This window comes from Gallinula chloropus, assembly GCF_964237585.1.
Source record: "Gallinula chloropus genome assembly, chromosome: 16".
NCBI lineage: Eukaryota > Metazoa > Chordata > Aves > Gruiformes > Rallidae > Gallinula > Gallinula chloropus.
In genome coordinates this window covers 16425422-16447389 of record NC_140101.1, presented here as the reverse complement: position 1 = coordinate 16447389, position 21968 = coordinate 16425422, and the positions used below count along the sequence as shown (strand labels likewise).

Sequence of the window (21968 nt, the reverse complement as noted above, 5' to 3'; positions counted from 1 at the left end):
CCTGCAAAGGCTCCTTGGGAGCGACTTCCACACATTCCTGACTCAAGGGAAGCGCTCCCAACGCTCAGCATCACACCCATCAGGGACCTGTATTTCCTGCCCTCAGAACCACACACACTGAGGAGAAGTAACACATCTCCCATATTATATCTACAACCTCTAGAGCAAAATACAATCCCCAGAAGCCCCCAAGTTCCTGAGCACATACAACAGAGAAGTCTTTCCCTGCCCAACCAGACATCACTCCCAGCTGTTCAAGTACAACACATCATAGCTCTGGGCTAAGTAAGCTTTAAGAAATGTTCAGACACAAACTGAGGTCCAGTTTAAAAAGTCAACATTATTCTTGCTGTGCATCCCACCTCTTCCCCGTTAGGATCATGAGCTCCAGTGATTGTCTAATACACTCAGGAAAGGGAAATCCCATCTTTCCACAGCAGCTGTGCTGTACTGAATTGAAGCACATCTGTAAAAAAGTTGGTCTTAAAAGTTGGACAAAACAATGCTACATTCTAGAAAAATCCCATAGGAGATCCATGTTACACACTCAGAAGAATTACCTGATACTTTCTGAAGTTTTAGATAAGCCCTTCAGAAGTCTCAACCCATTTCACCATTCCACAGCAAAATCAGCTTCCATTCATACAGAAAAGAACATTCTCCAATGTAAACAAAATCAATTCCACAGACAAATACAGTATTAATTTATTAATATCCCAGGGATTCATCTTAACCAAAGCCAAAAACCAAGAGAGGAAAAAAGCACTGGCCACCTATGCTTGAAGCAAGCTCCAGAAGAAGAGTGCTGTCCCAGATCAGAGGGTCTCACATTTCCCCACAACGTGCATATGGGTGTTCAGCACATGAATAAACTCTTCTGTACTTCTCCCCTGGCTCAGGGTAAGGACCAAGCGTTGGACCACCTAAGGGTAAGAACTGCTGAACATAACGTTTGTGCCTCTGCACTTCTGTACCACACTGCACCTGCCAGCCAGGGGCTGCCCCTTCCCTTCAGGCTGGGGAGGATGGGGAAAAAGGGGAGCACAGAGTGACAGGGTTGTGACTCAGATCACCCCACTACAGCACTTCACAGAGCCCACAGAGTCACTGGAGGATAAGAGAAGTCCAATAACTTCCTGACATCAAGCACCACACCAGGAGTGATGTCATTCCAGAGAGGAAACACCAGCACAAGGGCAGATTCCAGTCCTGTGGGTCAGCTTGGTTTCACTGCCCCATTGAGGACAGGCAAGACTTCAGCTCACACAGCCCTGCAGTCCCCTCTTAGTTAGTTACAACAAGAAATTCTCAGCACCTACTCCACTCTGTAGCTGACATCCAATATGCTCTGTTTCAGTGTTGCACATTGATTTAAGGACTTGGTTAACTCAAGTTTGAGGGTTTAACACTGTGCTTAAGGACAGCTCATGTCCAACACGGGCTGACCACAGCTCCTGCCTTACACTCTGCTTACAGAAGTGCCAGCAATCCTGCCAGCATGAGGCACCAACCACAGTTCTCACCATCTTGGCCTTATGCTACCCAACAACTCAAGAAACAAACCCAACACACAGAGCAGAGCATCACGGTGAATAAATCCAGCCCCTCCCAAACACCCAACATCCCCTCCTCCTTGTTGGTTGCTTAGTTACGTCCCACATCTCGCAGCAACCACCCTACTTTCTTCAAAACAGCTTCTCTCTCCTGCTGTGACCCCTGAATGTGCAGGCCATTGAAATGCTTGCTCAGATTACTCCCTCGATTTTCAGGGGGCAACCTGTTATATTTCAGGTTTTGGTATTACAAAGCTGACACTGATGCCCAGGCAACATCAGCATCAATTCTATACAACAGATTATCAACACAAAAATCCTAATATCATCCTACATCCCTGATCCATATAAGGCTCTAACAGAAATTGTAATTAGGTTTGTGTCACTAGATGCACTAAAAAGCATCTCTCTAAGAAATCTCATGAGAAAGCCTCTTCCCAGCACACCAGCTCTGCCACAGAGCCTCATCCTGCAGTCCCCAAACTCTGCAGAGAATACAAACAGGTACAATTTTTTCCACTATTTCCTTACTCCTGGGCGTTTGGAGTAGGGACGGTTAACACCAGCGTTACTACAGGCACATAATAAATCAGTGTTCTCTACACTGCATCGTAAGTTACCTGTCACCAGATACATTTTGACTGATCAAAACTCGGTGGGAAGGGTGTTAACTGTTATTACAAAATTGACTTTAAACAAAAGGCTGATTGTTGACAAACATACAGAATATTGAATACTACTGAGAACACCTTTCTAATCAAGCTGCTCAGGCAGATTGATTTAGTCCTGGTAAGGAGTGCCCTGTGGTCCATCACAGTCTTAATTTCAGGGACAAAAGCTTCAGGGACAAAAGCTCCCAGGGAGGATGGGCACACAACAAAGTGCTGCCCATATTTAAGACAGGGTGCAGCAGTGAGGCTGTGTGGACACCCAACCCCTTCAAGCCAAGGCCAAAGTGAGAAGCAGCACAACCATCAACCTGGACAAGCCTTTCCAACCTCCAAGAGTGACTCTAAACCGTTATCAACTCCTGCACGCTGATGGCACTACTGAATCCACATCAAAGTCACAACCTAGACCTACTTACCAAGTTGTCTGCACACAAACCCTGGAGCTCCAGTACCACTGTGAGAGTTTGTGAGCTCTGTACCTGCGAGTGCAAGCATGGAGCAGGAGCTGTGGCCACCCGACCTCCAAGGCCTTCATGGAAAATGACTGAGAAGGCAAAGCTCCCAGTGACAGCATCATTTGAGGGGGAAAGGACCTTGAGATCAAGTCCAACTGGTAACCCATCACTGCCATGTCCACCAAGCCACATCCCTGAGCACCACATCAACACTTTAATAAAATATTGATACAATACTTCCTACATATAGATATCTGTACAGTATCTATGCAATGAAAAGTTTAAGACAACTTTTAAAAAATTAAATCAAGCACAAAAATAACAAACAGGATTGTAATTTCCAGCAGAAAATGCTAACAAGAACTTCAGTCATTTCATCATCTTGACTGCAGCTTCCACCACGCCAACAAACAAAAGCCAAGTCCCAATTCCAGGGAAAGAAAACTTTATTCTCTGAGTTCCCCTTTCAGCTGTTCAGTGCTGAACTTCCACTCATGCACCATATAGATCCCCTTTAATCACAACCAACAGCTCAAAGGCCTGTGCACACACCCACTCCACTTTTCTGAGAAATAAGTAAACAAAATAATACATTGGCATTGCTCCTGTATCAGAGATTAGTTTGCAGTGCAGTAATTGCAACAGGGTTCAAATTAACACCTGACCTTAAGCAAAGCCCAGGTTTCATGCAAAGGAAAATGCATTCCCAAGTTCTCCCTATCATTTAGTAGCAGAAAAACTAACTTAGATCCAGTTGGGTCTTTGGAGTCACTCCCTCATCTGGCATAAGCTGGAGCAGTAACTGCAGTCCCAGCACCACTGACTTCTCCCACCAACTTTTTTTTTTTCATTCCTTTCATATTCATTTATTCAGCTGTCATCGTGTCCCCCACCTCCCTGTCCCCCCATGATTCTCATATATTTATTAGAGAGATCACAGAATCACTTCAAAAGATCAGCTAGTCCAACCCCCCACCAGAGCAGGGTTACCCAGACTAGGTCACACAAGAACACATCCAACCTGCAGTTTGAATGTCTCCAGAGGAAGAGACTCCACAACCTCCCTGGGCAGCCTGTCCCAGTGCTCTGCCACCCTCAAGGTGAAGAAAGATTTTCCTTATGTTCACATGAAACGTACTCTGCTCCAGCTTGCACCCACTGCCCCTTGTCCTGTCACTGGACACCCCTGAGAAGAGTGAGTTAAATGAAAAACAGACTTAAAAGCTCAGCCACTCTGACACAAACAGGCCTTTTCAAACTGCAAATCATCTTTGCCCTTCTCAAATAAGGCCTTGCTCTTCCCCTTAACACTCCAGCTGTTCCCATCTCAGGCACAAAAAGATGTAGTTGCTAAACACTGTCATCCCACAGCCCAAGTAAATCAAACTGGCTGTGCCTCCTCCACTTCTCAGTGCCACCTCCTTAGACCAAGATGGAAAACTGCTACAGGTTACTCTCTGGTTCTTCAGCCAAACCTCAGCTCCACCTGCAAGTACAACATACTGCTTCTCTCTTACTCATCCACAATTTCTGAGGAGACATCAAAATCCTTTAGCAACCTTCACTCTTCCCAAGGCTGGAAACCTAAACTATCCTGTACTTGCTCTGGAGCCCGTGGGATCTCCCCTGTTCCTCCAACTGTAACCAGGACACTACACAGATGACTTCAAGGGAGAAACTCCTTAAGGTCCATTTGTTGAGACTGTTACATACTGTATGAACAGCACAAGCTCAAAACAAGGTTTTAAAAGGAAATATGCCCATGTTGCATTTTACTAGTCTTTGCAAATTTATCAAATGAATTTGCCTCCCTGAAGAATTCTGGTGCTCACAGTACCACAGGCACTCGGTGAATGCAGCCTGTCACACTGCTGGTTTGAACTGCACTGCTGAGCGGTCACCAGAAGAGGCTGGAATAGCCCAGGTGAGTTCCTCACTGCTCTTGGTTGCTGTGGAGTTATTACTGCACAGGGACACGGCTTGCCCGGAAAATAACTAAGGACATAAAGCAGGAGTGACCTTTCAGGTTCTCACACATTCATTACAGAACCATCCTTTTGCATCACAGAACTCAGGGGTCCCTCTTTATGCACTTTAGTTTGAATCGTGCTCCTCATGAAATATCATCTGGAAAGGATCCTGTAATATCCCTCATGCAGTGCTCAGAAGAAATTCAGTTCTTCATGCTATTTATTGCAGGTTTAGCCTTTCTTATACCAACAGTCTTTCTGTTGTTCTTTGTCTGGGTATCTGCTTCTTTTTAAGAGATTCACACCCTCATAATACTTCTCTGCCACATAATTATTACCATCTGTAGTATCAACATCTTCACTTTTCCATCCTAATCTGTGGCAGAATAACAATGCTTCAAGCCAGAAAAACCTATCAAGAAACCACCACCACCAGAAGAACCTGACAGCAAGGAAGCAGAACAGAAGAAAGGATTTGGCAACAGATTTTAAAGGCTTTTTTCTCTCCCCCACCCAGTCTAGTTAAGTACAACAGAAGTATTTAAAGGCCACAAGCACCACACTGACCTGTGTCCCTCTTCTGTTCTCCAAGATCCACCTTCTGCCAGCACACCTTCCCAAAAGCACAGACTCATTACACAGATTCGTGCTGTTGCCCTCGGCTCAGCGCCAAGTGGGCCACGACGACTGAATCATCTCCCTGCATCAAGGGGAAGAGATTCTGCAACTGCAGACGGTTCTTTCCTCAAGTGCTTCTTCCACATCTGGTATCCATAGTATGAACACTGCGATACTGTTCAACCTATGCCCTAAAGAAGTCTGGTTTATGTGCAGATTTGCTAACAGAGGTGTCCCACACCCCTCAGAAAGCATGCCTCTGAGTTAGGAGCCTGAAAAACCCTATAGCCCAATGCTGGTAAGCTTTAGATTCTCCCACAGGTGAGCATCTTCATTTTCTCAAAGTCAAATGAAATGTTCCAACATTTTGAATAAATAAGAGCAAACTAAGGCAGATAAAAGTTCTCTGAGCAAAACCACATCTGATGAAAACCAGAGTAAATTTAACAGCTGTAAAAGCAGGAGCTGAATTTACATTTACTCTAAGTAGAGAGGCTTGGAGGTATCCCTGTTTGGTGGAACCTGGAAACTGGTTCCACACTGTGCTTTCTCTTGGCAGCAGAGCTCTATCGGCACAGCAAGAGAACAGCTGAAGAACCAAGACAGGCAGCAGCCAGGACGTATCATCAGACAGGCTCAGCACATTCCCAGGTTGATCATCACAGATTCTTCATCAACAGGGCTTTGTGTGTCTAACGCAGTAGCAGAAGGATTTGAAGAGCACAAAAAGATTACAACAGTATGTTCTCACCTTATACATGCAAGTGACCTTGAGTGGGTTGCTCACAAACATTCAAAACAATGGGTTCCTACTACCTTTTGAAGATTAAACAGGACAGATGAAGGTCACATACTGCACCACCACACAGCTCAATTCCAGGGATTCCTCTCACCTTCTGCAGTCACAGAATTAAATGATGACACTACGGCCATATTCAGTCAAGTCACTGCACTGAAAATACCCAAGAGATACAGCCTTCTCCACAGACTCACATTAGGATTTATATTACACTGATTATTATTGTTCTAGTTTAAACCAAATCATTTCTGGTTTTAGAAAACTTACTGTTGTTTCTACTTGCTGTTATTCTTACACGCACAATTAAGGACAAACCTTCATCACAAGCCATTCAGCAGGAAAACACTGTCTGCATGCTCTTCTTCCTGCTCCTGGAGGAACCAGGATAGCCACATCCTATCTTCTACTCCACAGACACTGCACGACACACTGCTCATGTCGCAAGGAAGAAACGCTGTTTGGATTATCATCCCAACAATCCCACATCATCCGTTACCCAGAGGGAGGGATGAGTGTCCAGATGACAAAAAGGTTTCCAACAAATGCAGGGTATTTGTGTGGCACATCATGATGTTGTGTATGCAATTTTTCAAATATACAGGAGAGGCTTTAAGAGATGCATCCAGCCAACTCAGAAGGCACTGCCAGACACACAGGGGTTATCACTGACCTAAGTGACAACAACTACAGCTGTCTTACAAAAACCTTAAAATATATTTGACCATCAAACCCGATTCTAATTTACAATCTAAGAACAAGTAAGACTGCAGTGCTCAGGTGTACCTGTTTAACAGGAAGCCATTTAGATCAGTGCCATCTCAAACATTCTATCATTACCAACTGGATTCAAGTTTCAGATTAAGAATTTAACCATCTGCTCACTGTTTTATTCTGCTCTTTTTCACACAAGCTCAGTGCTGAGGTTTCTGAACCACGAGCAATCTTGTTAGATTAGCACATGACTTGGGTATTTTACTGAAGTGCTGAAGTTTGGCACCAACCTTCCAGCCACCTCCCTGATGTTAATGCTGAGGTGCCTGTGAAGTGAGGACAGGAACATTTCTGCACTGACTTAGTGGTTACTTGGAGGCAGATCAACCACACACCATCGCCCTGCACCCACACTTACCTCCTAAAAAGCATTTGAGTCCACTGATGAAAAGAGCTCCAAGTGCTATAAAAACACTCCATTTATTCATGAGACTGGACCTGTAACACAGAAGACTGGCTCTGCAGCAGCGTGGAACTTAACGGAGGAGTCCTAGGCAAGCAAATCAGTAATATTTAACAACTTTGCCTCCCCTCCTCAAAGGGGGGATCTTCCCCTGCAGCCAGTGAACTGTCGGTGCCTAACTGAACTTTAATTAGCCTCTTAGTTTTTGCAGCTCTTTGCTTTAGTGTTCCTCAAGAACAAGGGATTTATAAATACTGTCCTTTTATTAGAAACATTTGCAACCATAATTTTCACTTGTGAGTTCAGCTCCCTGTTGGAACAGGCAGGAACTCTGCACACTCCATACCCATCCTCCCTTCACAGCAACCAGCAATGCCCTGGGCACACTGCTGAGAGCAAGTTTCATCAATGGTCACGGTATGGAGTACATTCCAGCAAATGCCACCACAGCAAGAAGGTCACTAAGCAAACAGGTGCTACACAGAGGCTTGATATCCTAGTAAGTGACCGTAGTCCCACAAATTTGATCATAAAAGGCATTCAGTTACCTAAAAGGAACTCTTGAAGTAATTTATGTTCTGACTATACTACTCTTTTCCTCCCAAAATCTGCCTTCACTTCTAAGTGGCTAGAAAGCATTCCTAAGTTTCCTACTGTCCCACAGAACAACACGACACACAGAGTCACATTTAATGGGAAACAGCTGGAATGAAAACTGTTTGAAACTATGAAATAGCTAGCTGGAAGTTCCACCTACCTTCAGATGGGTCAGAAATCACAGCAGTACCATCCTATTTTGGTTAGCAACACTGCGTAACCACAATATGAAGATTTCAAGTCACCAGCCTTCCAGAAGCAGCAACCGGTCCAACAAGCCAGACTATGCCAGCCAAGAGAGTTTCAGGCAGGATCAGTTCCTGTTTCCCCTCTGCCAGGTCTCCAAGTCTCAGATTTTTGGTTTTAAACTTTACAGAGAACTGGTACTCGCTCCATCGCATCCCTTAGAGGGGATCCCCACTCCACTCTGTAAAGATACCCTTGCTGGGATCTATTATCAGCTGAGTAAGGAACTACATCTAGGTCTAGCTCACTGGTAACTCATAACAAAAGCCCTCCCAAGAGCTGGAGGAAACAGTGAAGCTGATATGCCAGTAGTAAACGCATTTTGTGGAAAACAGACTTGTGTTAAAAGGAAATGTATTCACTGTTTCTGAAAGCTTGCCCTAATGTATTTGGGAGGCAACTGGTAAGACATTTGAACTTAATTCTGCAGACATGAGAGTACATGAAACAGCCTCAAAGGAGTAAGCTTTGACGCTGCAGGAGGAGTAAAGGAACTCGGGCCAGAATTCATCTGGTTTCTTCTGCCCTAAGCTGCCCTGCTGTGAACACGTATATGCAAACAGAAGAGCAGCAGGTAACAAAGGAAGCTGCACAGAAGTGAGTGCCAGGGAGTGAAGAGTCACAATCGAGCCATCCAAAACCCAGACACGGAAAAGCAACATTTTCAGGACTGCTTTTCCCATATATGTTTATACTGGAGTGAAGAGCACGTAAACGAGGAAGGCAGAAAACACTCCCCACACAAGTAACACACAAAGATTCCACATAGTAACAAAGCTCTGAGAAAACTACTGACAAAGTCCCCTGTACAGAGAATCAGCTACAGTCTACCTACCTGATCCAAAGGTCGGTAGAGAGTAGCTGTGTTCAGTACACAGCCACAAACCTGCAAACAACCAACCACCAGATTTTCATTCCATGGGAAAGCCAAGTTTTTCAACCATCATCTTGTTCTCACTGCCAAAAACAGCATGGAAGAGAACACTCTGAGTTACTCTTCCTGCAGCAGCGTGTAAGTTTCACCTCCTCTTCCACTGGGATGAAGAGTCATTGGCTCTGTACACAAACATTAGCTGTTTTCTCCAAGCCATGAAAGAACATACAGCCACGGAACAGAAGGGCACAAGAGCAAACCTGCAGAAGGGCACAGGCAAGAAAGTGTATTTGGCAACACTGCTTCCAGGCCCAAGGCACTGTTTCTGAAAAACCTCTCACACCAACAGAGTTCAGCATCTCTACTTTTTCTTTTGAAAGACGTGCACAATCTCTCAAGACAAACCGACAAACCCAATTTGTGTATGTCTCTAGACTCAAAGAGTTTCCTCAGTTTCAAAACAACTTCCTTCCAACCAACTACCCTGTCAAAGAGTGAAACCAGCTTTCTGCTAGCTCTAGAGTCTGTATTAAGCAGGAATCACAATCCTTTGATTCAGGGTCTAATCCATGTATCCAAAAAACCATCCTACACCACCTGCTCTCAAAGAGTGATCCATCATCCCACCAGAGGCTTGAAGTGGTCCTCAACATGCAGTCCTTTCACTTTAGCTGATCAGAAGGCCAACACAGTTGAGAGGCGCGCACTGCCTAACACCACAGTGAGGACTGACAGGCTTTGCCGTGGGAAGTGGCAGCTTTGGAACTATCACAGTAGGAAACTGAGGAGGACCAGGATCCAGAAACTGCAGTTGTTATTTACAGTGAAGGCACTGCACAACTGCTGTGCCTGAGTAACTGCAGAAATACATTTTTTTCCTGGAGTCTACTGTCTTTAGTGCACCAAAGCAGTCTCAGCAAAACAAGGAGCTGACTTCACACAGTCCAGGCAACAACTCCATTACAAACAGCCTGAGCAGTTCAGCGGACCCGACCAGCACACACGCTCCTTAGCACGCAGCCCTTCAACGCCAACTGGCACAAGACTGGCCTTCATTTCTTTGCATCAATCTTCCTCTCCACTCACAACAAATTCAGAGCATAAACAATCAGAAAAACATTAACTGCTAGGAAAGGAACACTGCTTAAAAGAAAAGACTTCAAACCAATACAGCCTCAAACCTCTCATAAGCCTACATTTAGGATGTGGCAACAACAAACCATGAATGAAGAGCTGGCTCTAATGTTGTCTGTGATATTACAGGGCTGGTTTGTGTTAAAAACAAAATCCCACTGCAACTTTCACATGCAGCTCTGAAAACTTGGTAACTTTTAAGCCACACTTTTATCTAACCACTGCAGTTTTCAGGTAGGTCAGAAGTTTATCATTGAATAATTCATTATGGTCATAATCTCGTGAATGGGACATCAAAATTACGTGCATTTAATAGAAATCACATTGTGAACATGTAACACTAACAATTTGTACTTAAGACACTAGCACTGAAGGAACTGCTAAAACCAGCAACTTAGCCAGTTATGTAAAACACAAGAACCTTCTCTCCATAATTTGAGGAAATCAGGGCATCAGTGTCACTGACTGCATCGTTCCAAGGAGGCTCTGCAGGGCATCAGTCCTGACACTCAGAGCACCAAGGACAAAACAACCATGAATTGGAGCAGCGTGCACTGGCTGATTCTGCTGCTGCCCTTTGAGAGCAGCCAGCCTTGAAGTGTCTATGCAGTTACATGCCTTCCACACTGGAGACGGACCTCAGTGGTCCTACCCTTATTTTTAAGGTTATTCACAAACACAACAGGTGCAAAGTAAGCCATTTTATCAGTTCTAGCTGTGTAGTCTGTTAATGTAAGGGCATCCCTTGATTTAGCACAACACACACTTTAAGGCTGCTTCTACCATGAAAACGAGTTGTTACCAAAAAAATTATACTTTTAAGTGACACTTGGTAACAATCTCTTCTCTAGATGTGCTTTAAAGGCTCAGCTGCAACTATTCTGGCCAGGTGTCTTGTTTATAGTACATATAGTAGTATTTTTTCCAAAAGTTCTCAAGGAAGAAGAGGTATTTACTAATCTACTACTCATTTATGCTAAAAGATATGGAACATCAACTGCTTGGCAAGATGAAGTGTCCCTTCTCCACCCCAAATCCTCCACTTCAGCATTCCATTTGTATCACTGTTCCTGACACTGATGGCTTTTCGTATTGGTTTGCACTTTTTGTTTAGATAAGCTTTTAAACCATGCAGAAAAATCAAGGATCAGAACAGGAAAGATTTCCAAAACAAGCCTGCACTTTTACAATGTCCAAAGGAGGAGGCACACAAGCATGTTCTGCAGCATACGCTACACCTACCACTAATAACCCTGTATCCATTACCGAGAAGAGCGAGACATTAAATCAAAGGACAGTACCACAGAACTGTGTATCTAATTCCAGACACCTGTATTTTAATTACTTTTCACAACAAGGCAAGCATTGTTGTGATCCATTTGAACTTCAGAGAGCAGTTATCGCCAATTTCCACAGACCAGCACACACTAGTATCTTCAATCAATTCTGCGAACAATGAAGCCAAGTTTTCCTTTTCAGCAATTTTATTCTAATGTGAAACATGAAGAAACAAGCACCCAAGTAACTCCAATATAGTATGAAACTTTAATAAAAGGTGTTTAAAAAACAAAGAGCAAAATTTTAAAAATAAACTGAAAGGCTTGACTCCTAATCACACATCTTTCTGACATCAGCAAGAGTACTTTCAGACTTTCAAAGAGAAAAAAAAACCCACAGAGATCTGCTGTTGAAACATTACTCCCAAAGAGTGTTGAAACGCATAACATGAAGCTTCAGACAGACAGTTTTATTAACAGGAGGCTTAAGTTTAAACAGTATATACAAATCACATGACTTTTGCAAAGTTGGGACCACCTAATAATCTGTCAAAAGAAAATTATGCTAATGAATTACAGAACCATCTGTGTAATGCGACCACCTCTTTATTGAAGTTCACCTTTACACAGTTCCTTCCACACATTCCTGTACTGTGAGATCCTCTGGGAACGCAGCACCGCACAGGTTTCCAAGCTCTCCTACACACCACGTGAATAAAACTGTTGCCACTTGCACCTCACAATTTTGCCTGACCATACACTTCAGTGTTCCATGATATGCAACACCAAAAGGCACTGTTTTTCTTTGTCCAGAAAACAAAAGTTTAACATTTACTATGTTTAAGTACAATGATTTGCAGGGAATAGCAGGATTTTTCAGGCAAACGTCCAAGTCTTAAAATTTATCATAAGTCAAGCAAGGATGAACCAAAAAAGAATTTCTACGTGTCACTTGTGTGATTATTTCCTTTCCAATTCTCTGTTTCTCCATGGAATGTTTTACTGCACAGCAAAGAAAATGGCAGCTCTTTACAGACTTTGCATACAACAGCACAACTTTATTGCAAAAATATATAGTAAACTCAGTATTTTCAAGTTTTGGAGAAAAATAAATTTTATCTCTGAATTCACCCATAGCAGTAATTCACAACAGAGTTGCTGAAGATAAAAGTCTCTTCCATATGTAAACTAATTTAAAACTTTAGCTGGACTCCAATCTTCTACTAATAATCACCACTTTGGTTCTCTTAGCAGAGACTATGTAAGGAGCTCAAGAGACACAACAGAAATACAACATCAATATCCAACTAATGTCAAAAGATCCTATCCCAACCAATTCATGTAATCCTAACAAATCAAGCTACTTAAACAATAATGAACAATTTTCAAGTTGTTACTTCTACTGCAAGTGTTTTGTAAGTGTACTATAAAACTCGTATGATGTTTGAGGTTAGCTATACTTGTGGCAAAAGTCTTATTCGGCACAGTTATAATTGCAATATATAAATAACTAAAGGTTATTCCACAAAGAACAGCTTGAATTTTACAGAATGATTCTGTTCATACTTATAGGAATTAGTTTGGTAGACACATCAGCAATGGGCATAATTCAACTGTTCATACAGTGAGAATCTTGGAAAAATAAAGATACATACACAAAACAATTCATCTGTGTACACTGAGAAGTCATTCGTTTGCAGAGGAAAATCAGAACTTTAAACAAAGCTTTGACCTGTAAACAAAGCAAATTCAGCCAGCTTTTAACCAAACCTAGAAATAGCTATCTATTTTACAATGGCTTGCAAGAGCACCCACTGAAGAGCTTCGCTGACTTCATCTATTTCCCTTACCTGAAACTACGTAAAACCAATCTAAACTCCTTGCTAAGCACTGTGTCCAGTACAGTTACCCAATTTCTACGGTGAGTAAGAATCTCTCTAGCTTCTCCACGCGTTTGTACGGGAACATCCACTGCGCATCCATCCTTGCAGTGCTTCTTGTGTAATGGCTTACCCAGTGCTCTGTCATATCACCGCCAATCTGTTTGACAATTTAAACAATCCACAGGTTCTATCCTGGAAATACTATAAAAACCAATCCGGATGCATTTATCACAGCACTATGAGTATCTATTCTACATCTACTTTATATCAACAGCTACCCTAAAACAAGTTTTACTTTTCTGGAGCCTATAGGCCTGTCATTTAAATCAACAACAGCTGCCATAGCTTCATCACGAGACTCGAATGCAACCATGGCTTCTCCAGTGGGCATGCCTTTTTCATTGTATTTTAAGCACACTGAACCAGGGATCACTTGGTAACCATAAAAGAAATCCAAAATTTCATCTACTGAAACAGTAAAGGGCATATTTTGCACTTTAATGACAGTTGGTCCTGGCTTCCCAGACCCTGTTCCAAAACCTGGGGGTCCACTAATATGTATATTTGCTGGTCCAGGTCCAAACCCTGGAGGTCCGCTTAAATGTCCAAGACCGCTAGCAATTCCTGGAGGACCAGCTCCAAAGGCTGGGGGTCCACTTAAGTTGCCAGGACCATTACCAAAACTCTGAGGACCCCCTGCAAAACCCGCCGGTCCACTCAAATTACCAGGACCACCTGCAAAACCTGGGACCTCAATACCCGCACCAGGTAAACCGCTAGTTGCAACTGTAGGTATTCCTGGTCTAGAATCAGGAAAGCCACCTATTCCAGGTGGTGGTAGAGGGGGACCGAACGTGCCAGACCCACTAAAGTTACCAGGGAAATTAAATGGAGGACCATTGTTTGCATCTTTAGAATTTCCACCCAAGAAAGCATGCTCATCCCCACCAGCGCCCTGCGCTCCTGGCACAGCTGCATTTCCTTGTATTGGTATTTTCAGTATTTTTTTCCCTTGAGAGGGTGGGTTTCTCTCAATATCTCTCATTTCTTCTACAGTTATCAAACGCAAAATAACATCTCTTCCATTCAGTTTTTTACGGTGCAAACGCTCTGCCTTACGAGCATCATCTTCAGCTTTAAACTGAACCAGTGCTTGTCCTAAACCCTGTCCATTATTATCAAGGAGAATTTGTATAGAGTTTTCTTCTACCGCGAGGCCCTCCAGAAACTGGAGGATTTCCATCTTTGTTATGTTGTATGGGATATTCGATATATGCGCACAGAGTTTGGGTGGGCCTGGTTCTCCCTCAGCATTCATGAGGATTTCTCTCTGGTCATAGCTGAAGTTCTGCAACCTTTTACGAATCAGATCTATTTTTTCTAACATTGCCTTTTTAGTAATCGGATGAACCTGAATAAAGCGGTTCCCTATGTACTGCTTATGATGACATAAAGCTGCTTTGTAATCAGCTTCATTCCTGAACTCGACAAAACCCTCTCCGATCGCCTTCCCGTTCGGTCCATAAGCTATATAAATGCTGTCTTCAACTATATCCAGCTTTTTAAAAAAATCTATCACATGTTTGTTCTCCGATTCAAAGGGAAGACCTTTCAAATAAACACAGAAACCCTGCTCATGGGGAGATCTTGAGCGTGACCTTTTCTGCACACCAGGAGATTTGGCCCTAGCATGAGCCTGGGGCGGAGGAGGGTGTGACTGCCCAGAGGGACCCATGGTTTGCTTGAAAGTGATGTGGCCTCCAGCAGCCACCCACTGTCTCTCAGTTGCAGGACTAACTTCAACATAGCGCTGAATCATCAGCATTCTGTTTCGCTTCAGTGCTTCAAAGGTATCTTGAGGAGAAAAAAACTTAACTAGTCCATTTCCATTATTTCGACCTACATGATCCTTCAGCATATGGACTGCATCCACACGGAGCCCAAGGAAAAAGTCTTTCACATCAGATTCTGTTGCAGAAAAGGGCATTCCATGAACACTGACATACAAATCGTCTGGATTGATTGGAATTGGTTTGACGCTACTTTGAGAATTCATCTGGATAGGATTTACAGGATTCATGGGACCAATAAACAATGGATTCAAGCCGCTGTTCATATTCACTGCTGCTCCAGACCCATTCATTCCAGTGGGTAAAGGTGCTACGGGTGGAGGATTCATAGGCGGCATTCCTGATATGGGAGGCATAGGTGTCATTGGGGGTACAGGAGGGACCGGGGGTATTGGAGGAACTGGAGGAACGGGAGGCAGTGTGGGTACGGGAGGCGGAACAGGTATTGGGGGAATAGAAGGCATTGGTGGCAAAGATGGCATAGCTGGCATAGGAGGGATTGGTGGAGGAGGTACTGTGTTCATTGGGGATGCTGTGCTAGGTATAGTTGAGCTAAATGTTGGGCTACCAAAGGTATTCCCAAGATTTGGAGGTGCAGTCCCCATACTGGCAGTAGAAAATGTAGATATGTTTTTATTGCTTTCATGTCCAGTAGTAGCAGCAGTTACTACACTAGGAGAAGGATTATTAAAGTTAGGTACAGTAGTAGGTAAGTTAACCCTTCCACTCATTCCAGAACTAGGTGGTGGTCCTGACCTGCTAGCATTTGCTGGTGGCATATCTAGATTGGCAGTTTCGAAACGTCTACGACTGAGTTCTATCATGTTCTGCATTTCAGTTTTACTGCTCAACAACAGCGTTACTTTTGACCCTTTGATTGTACCACCTGTGCGCATCATACCAAGCCTTGCATCTTCATCAGTGGCAAAAACGATGAAAGCCTCACCCAGTTCACCCCCTACAATATGCACGCCCCCATCGGGAATGGTCAATCCAGAGAAGAAGTGGCGAATGTCCATGGTCCCCGCCACAATCGGGAGACCTTGCAAGCGGATGACCACAGCCATGCTGCGCTGAAACAACACACACCTGCAGATGAGAAAAGGCAACGGCTATGTCAGACTACTGTTTGTGACACCATGCAATTACCTACAGACACCATCTACTATATTTGATTACATACACCTAGCAACATCTTGCAAAGATTAAGCACGTTTATATTCCAAGTTCCTTATTCACATTTGTTTACTTCATACACATTGAAGTATTAAACATTTACCAACAGATTTAGTATACATTTTGCTCTAGAAATTCCAAAATAACTGTTAAACTAAAACAAACACAACAAAAACTCACAAACTAAGGAACAGCAGAAATCACAACTATGGTATCAGTAGTTGAATAGTCAATGGAACATAAGCAAAAATGAGCATTTTAGCCAAGCAAACAAAATTAATTTACCACACACTGATATGGTATCCACTATACCTGGCAAAGTGACTGTGAAAAACTCTGCACACCTATAGGAAATAAACAGTTGTCTCATTTGGGAAGGGATTGTATCTCCTTCCTGGCAAAGGTGACTAGGAACATAACAGTGGGTGGGTTACGAACTATCATCAATGCTGACACTCAGTGGCAATCTGACAGGGATGACCCAGGTTATACTGATGTGCTGTTTTTCCACCAGCAAAGGCAAGAGCTCTAGGTGACCATGAAGCTAACCACAAGACCAGTCCCAGACATTTGGCGACTATACAGACCACATCTGAACTACATTTAGCATCTATGCATATCTTATTTAGATATTTGGCCTGTACAACATACAAAAACAAGGTACAGGTTTTAAACAGCTGCAGATGTTCTAATATTACACCTTCCATCTCAGGCATAAATAAATAACTTTCACCTCTGCAGCTGAGGCCAGTGGAAGTTTAAGCTCAATTCTGAACAGGTAGATCTTGACAGATACCTTGTACACATGCTACAGAAGAGCCTGAGGTCACATGAGAAGTTCAAGATAAAAAAGGAAACTAGGTAATTCTCACTTATTCTTGACAAACCTTCAGTAAAGACTGAAAGGCTTATATTAATACTAGCACAGAAGTCAGCCTCACGTCCTGAATAGTCTGCAGTAGCACCCTGTTTCACCTCAGCCACTTCAAATCTGAAACTTCTTGACTTCCTAAGTACAAGCCAGTTTAGTACCTGTACAGAAGACCTCTACAGCTCCCATCAGTCACATACAAATGTTGTTAACTACAGGTTAGAAATCAAGGATGAACCAGATGATACAACACAACACCAGGAGGCAGTATGCCACCGAGGACTTTTGGCCACATACAAAGGCCATGGCCCAACTACCATCAGTAATCACAAGCCAACATTTCATTCAGCTGAGTACTGTATCCCAGCATACTCAAATCTAAGTCACTTGCATTTGCCTGTTCAGGTCTTTTAATCACTTTCAAGCAGACACACCTTGAATGAGTCCTGAACTACCAGGGAAAGCGATTATCCAACAATTTAACGAGTTGGGTAAGGCTGAATTCAGCACTTAATGAACACAAGTGTAACAGTTGTTCTGTGTAGGGGGGAGAAGGGACAGGGGGGAAGACGGGGACAGACAACCCAAACAGCAATTCTTTTGTTTGTGTGATTCAAAGTCAAGGCTACTCAAACAGGTGCTTCAGCACTTTGTTTTGTTGCCCTTCCCTGCACTCCTGAACTCAAGCAATGTACTGGGCTATGAAAGGACACTGGCCCACATCCAGTTAACACTAGGAGAGCAGAGGACCTTTCTCCTTCAAGGAAACAGCAAACAAGCCCACTCACAAAGCCAGCCCTGCTGCTCTAGCCGCTCCAAGGTCAAGTCCAGCTCCTCACTACACCTACACTCTTGAGAGACTGTCACTTTTCAGATGAGCACAAGAAGGTCTGGAACTCCAGCAGTACACACCACTTAGAAAACTCCTGCTCCACCAAGGCATGGCAGCAACACAAAGGGGAATACATACTAAGGCTCAGGGATTTAAGTAACTTTCCCATCTCTGCAGCAACAAAAGCAACACCTTGCATTTATCTCTTGCAGTGACACACTGAACTTGAGAATACAGTTCATTACTCAGTCATTTTCCAGCAGCAAATTAACTGGTTCATGCAGAAAAAACACAACCAGGTCCAAATGAGAACTATCTACACTACACACACATCTAAGAAAGCATGTCAGACCTTCTGCACTGCTTTCAAACAGCAGTACTTCTCAATGATTCTGTCGTTTTGTTTGAAGTTTGCCTAACATTGATTACAATCTCTGAAATGAAAGGTAGCTAAAACTCTGCCTCCTTTCAGGAAGCAGTACCAAAGGGGATTGTAAAACCAAACATTGCTACATTATTGCTTTGGAATTAGACCATCCTGAGGCAAGGCAGTGGTATAAAAACATCCCCACTTTTGCACTTACGCTCTGAAAAACAAACTAACAACAGCAAATCTCGCCAGGAGGTTTGCATTTTCTCTATTATCTGTTATACAAAGAAATTAGTTTCAGAATTTTTTATACATCAAGTTATACATCTGAAATGTTATTAAGTGGAAGATCACTTATTTCCTTACTAATGCAAAAGGATGACAATTTGATATGGCCATTAGCTGAACAAAGGCAACTTGGGAAGGTCTTCTGCTCACATCTGATCATTTAGATCATCAGATAACTGCCTTTATTACCAATACAATTAATCTAGCCCAGAAGACACAAAGAATTCTGAAGAGTTCAAGTATTTGAATATTTGCATAACTTCTGGGATAATGCAAGCATTCCAGGCTTGGACTAAATTCAAAACTTCATTATAAATACTGAGAGGTATCTTGAAGTTTTGTTACTAAATACTCTATTTAGGTCCATTAAATCACCATAGATAAAAAAAAAAACCCAAAGCCAAATGGCTCCTTAGGCATGAAGTTGCTAGAAGAGCCAGCTACAATGACTTCAGTGCAGTTAATTCCATGCATGATACTAAGCCAGCTCTTGCTTAATAGCAAGCACTAACACCATTGTGTGAATGAAATTAATTTCAAGGACTTAACTCCATTAAACAGTTTTAGCAAAAAGATAAATTGGTTGCTTCAAAACGTAACTGCTTTGACTTTCCCAGCATTTTTGTGCTTTAACAAGGTATTAGTTTTGCTTCTGTGACTTAAAGAAAAACCACCAGGACCAAAAGGGCCAAATTTCTCATTTCCAAGCTCTTGGCAAGCCCATTTTTTTCCAAACTGCACTCATGAGACAGTAACCCACTCAAATTTTCCAACAATGAAAAAGCAAAGCCTGCTGAAGTATGTCACTGTTCCCTGGTCAAGATGAGCATACAGAGGCCACGTTAGTTTCAGGCACAGAACAGCTACATGCTAAGTGTGCAGGGAAGGCTTTTAGCTGGGCTGGTACAGGTGTTGCAGCCTGGCTGCTCCCCCCACAGAACTTCCTTTAAGGAAGAAAGGGGGGGGGGGGGGGGTGCGTGTTTAATTTTCCATGTTCAGTGCATTTTTGGAGACCAGAAGCACAAAATCCTGGGGTTGTACTACAGACAAGCCATCCCCATAAGCAAGCCAAGATCAAAAAGGAAAGCAAAGGGCTTTTGAGAATCCAACTGGTTCAACTCATCTGGTGAGTCTTAACAGTACCTGTACATGTCTTAGGAGTAGTGTCTTCACAAACACTGATGTTACACTGTACATGGTGTACAGGATTACAACACTACTTCTTCCATCTATGTGCTAGTCAGTAAAATAAGCAGAATTTGGGGCTTATGCATAAACTGATCAACACATCAGACCAGCCTTTGAAGATGCATGCATCTTTCAAATCAAGAAAAGTTTAAGAGTTTCAACATAGTCCCTGGGGAGTATTGAAGTACAAGACCCACGCAGTACACACACACAGAGCAGATCTGCAATTCTTGGACAAAGACTACCAACTAGAGCACTGCTACTGCAGGAGGAGTTAAGTATCCAAGCTGGCTGTCTAGCAAAAGCTAAAACTACAGACTATAGTTTTGCCTTTTTTTTTTTTAAGGCTAAAACCATCCGGCTAGAATAAGATTGTTATCTCTGAGCCCTTTAAATGCTGCAAAACCTAACCAGAATCAATTACTGCACTCTTCTAAACTTGGAGAGTTGGAAACATGCAGACCTGTAGCCTGCAACAAAGCAGCTCCATTTTCCAGCAGTGCAAAATCACTGGGAGAATGTTCCGGTCTACCACGTGCTGATGAAACAGCTAAACTTTACTTTGGCAGAAAATTCTGTTGACAGGAACAATATTGTCAGGACCCCAATCACCAGAGGGAGTCACAGTAAAGCGACTAGCTATAGATTATTTGACCCAAGAGTTCCAAAACCAATTCAGATTCCAAAAACTTCAAATATTTCTTAAGATATACTCAATATGGATATAAAGAAGTCTGCAATTCAAAGGCTCTTACCTGCAAAGACAGATGTTTTTTTCTTAACAAGTAGCAGAAGCCAAGCCAATCCTGTGGGCAACCAATTAAAACCAACTTTTAGACTGCAATAAAGAATAAATGGAGGCAAAAATCAATGCAGGCAACACAACAGCAGTAACAGTCCACAAAGAACTGTATATATAGAAAGTTCAAACCTGCGACCACCACAAGGCACTGAGACATACAACAACCATAAGAGTGCATTTTCTAATACCTCATCCCTGTATGATTCCTCAGCAATTGCACTGCAGTTTTCATTTCCATACAGAGTATAAAAAGAAGCAGAAAACATGTAAAGAACCTTTCAAATTTTCCATCGCCAAAAACTGAAGAAATCACTCTCTCAAAGGCAGAGAGCTGAAATTAAAACACTTTAACAAACCCTCACTCCATCAATTCCTTCCCCCAACAGCACATCATCTTACTTGAACAAAGACACAACCTCAGAAAACCTCCCTACAGCTGCACGTTAAGAAATCTTCAGGAGCCACACAAACTGGTAAAACAAATCGACATGCCACAGCCACCTCCAGGCAGTCACCCCTGCAGAGCACACAGTGAGAACCCCTCACTGTGACACAGTGTTTTTCATTTGTACCCTGTCATTTCATTATCCACATCCTGATCAAATGCCCATTTTTTCATCCTTGTAGGAAAAATGTCTTCCTGGGATTTCAACTCAGTAAGAGAGCCAGACATTTTAAGCAGCAGCATGTGTATGTTATGGAGAACCCTTCATTGCTCAGTAGGCCACCTCATACTAAAATTGTGATTCTTTGAAAACCTATCCAGGAATGAATCACACCGAAACCAAGTAACTGCTTCCTCCTCACACGGCCCAAATGAACTGTTTTCAGTTACAAGCATCAAAGTCAGCTTCAAGAAAGACATACTGCCAAGCCAGCCACAAACTCCCTAACAGAGGGAATTAAAACACAGATATTCACAGACCTTCCAGGGCATTAACAGCACACAAGCAAGAAAGTTACAACTACACTCTTCAGACTTACATTAAAATAACAAATGCATTTTGGACAATAAGACTATTTATTATTGTTACACCTTTAAGAAAGACAAGCAACCCTGCATTAGAAGGATCCAACTACAGACTTTCGTATCTAGTGGCATCAAACGGTATTTTAAAGGCAGAAAGGAATTTAAACACCTGAAAAAGTTTCATGCAAAAAACCACACCTGCTTCAGAAACAGACAAGTCTTTCATGCACAAGGAATTTCCATTTGGAAGAAAGACCCAAATCATGTGATGCATTTCCAGCACAACCACCACAGTGCTGCAAGTGTTTCTCTTCACAACACTGAGAACAAGCTGAACGTTTGCAAGGAGCTAAGACAACACGCTATAACG

The 21968-nt window shown here is 42.8% G+C and overlaps 2 protein-coding genes across 2 annotated transcripts in view; both read right to left on the bottom strand.

Annotated features, from left to right (window-relative positions):
• CPNE1 (copine 1) overlaps positions 1-21968 on the bottom strand; it is a 46489-nt gene that overhangs the window by 23108 nt on the left and 1413 nt on the right. The gene's annotated exons all lie outside the window — the stretch shown is intronic.
• Positions 13312-20645, bottom strand: RBM12 (RNA binding motif protein 12). Its single transcript, XM_084271376.1, has 2 exons — positions 20582-20645; positions 13312-16190 (listed from the first exon to the last, which is right to left on the bottom strand). Exon 2 carries the CDS (start codon positions 16166-16168, stop codon positions 13526-13528), a length of 2643 nt encoding a protein of 880 aa, XP_084127502.1. The 5' UTR covers positions 16169-16190; positions 20582-20645; the 3' UTR covers positions 13312-13525.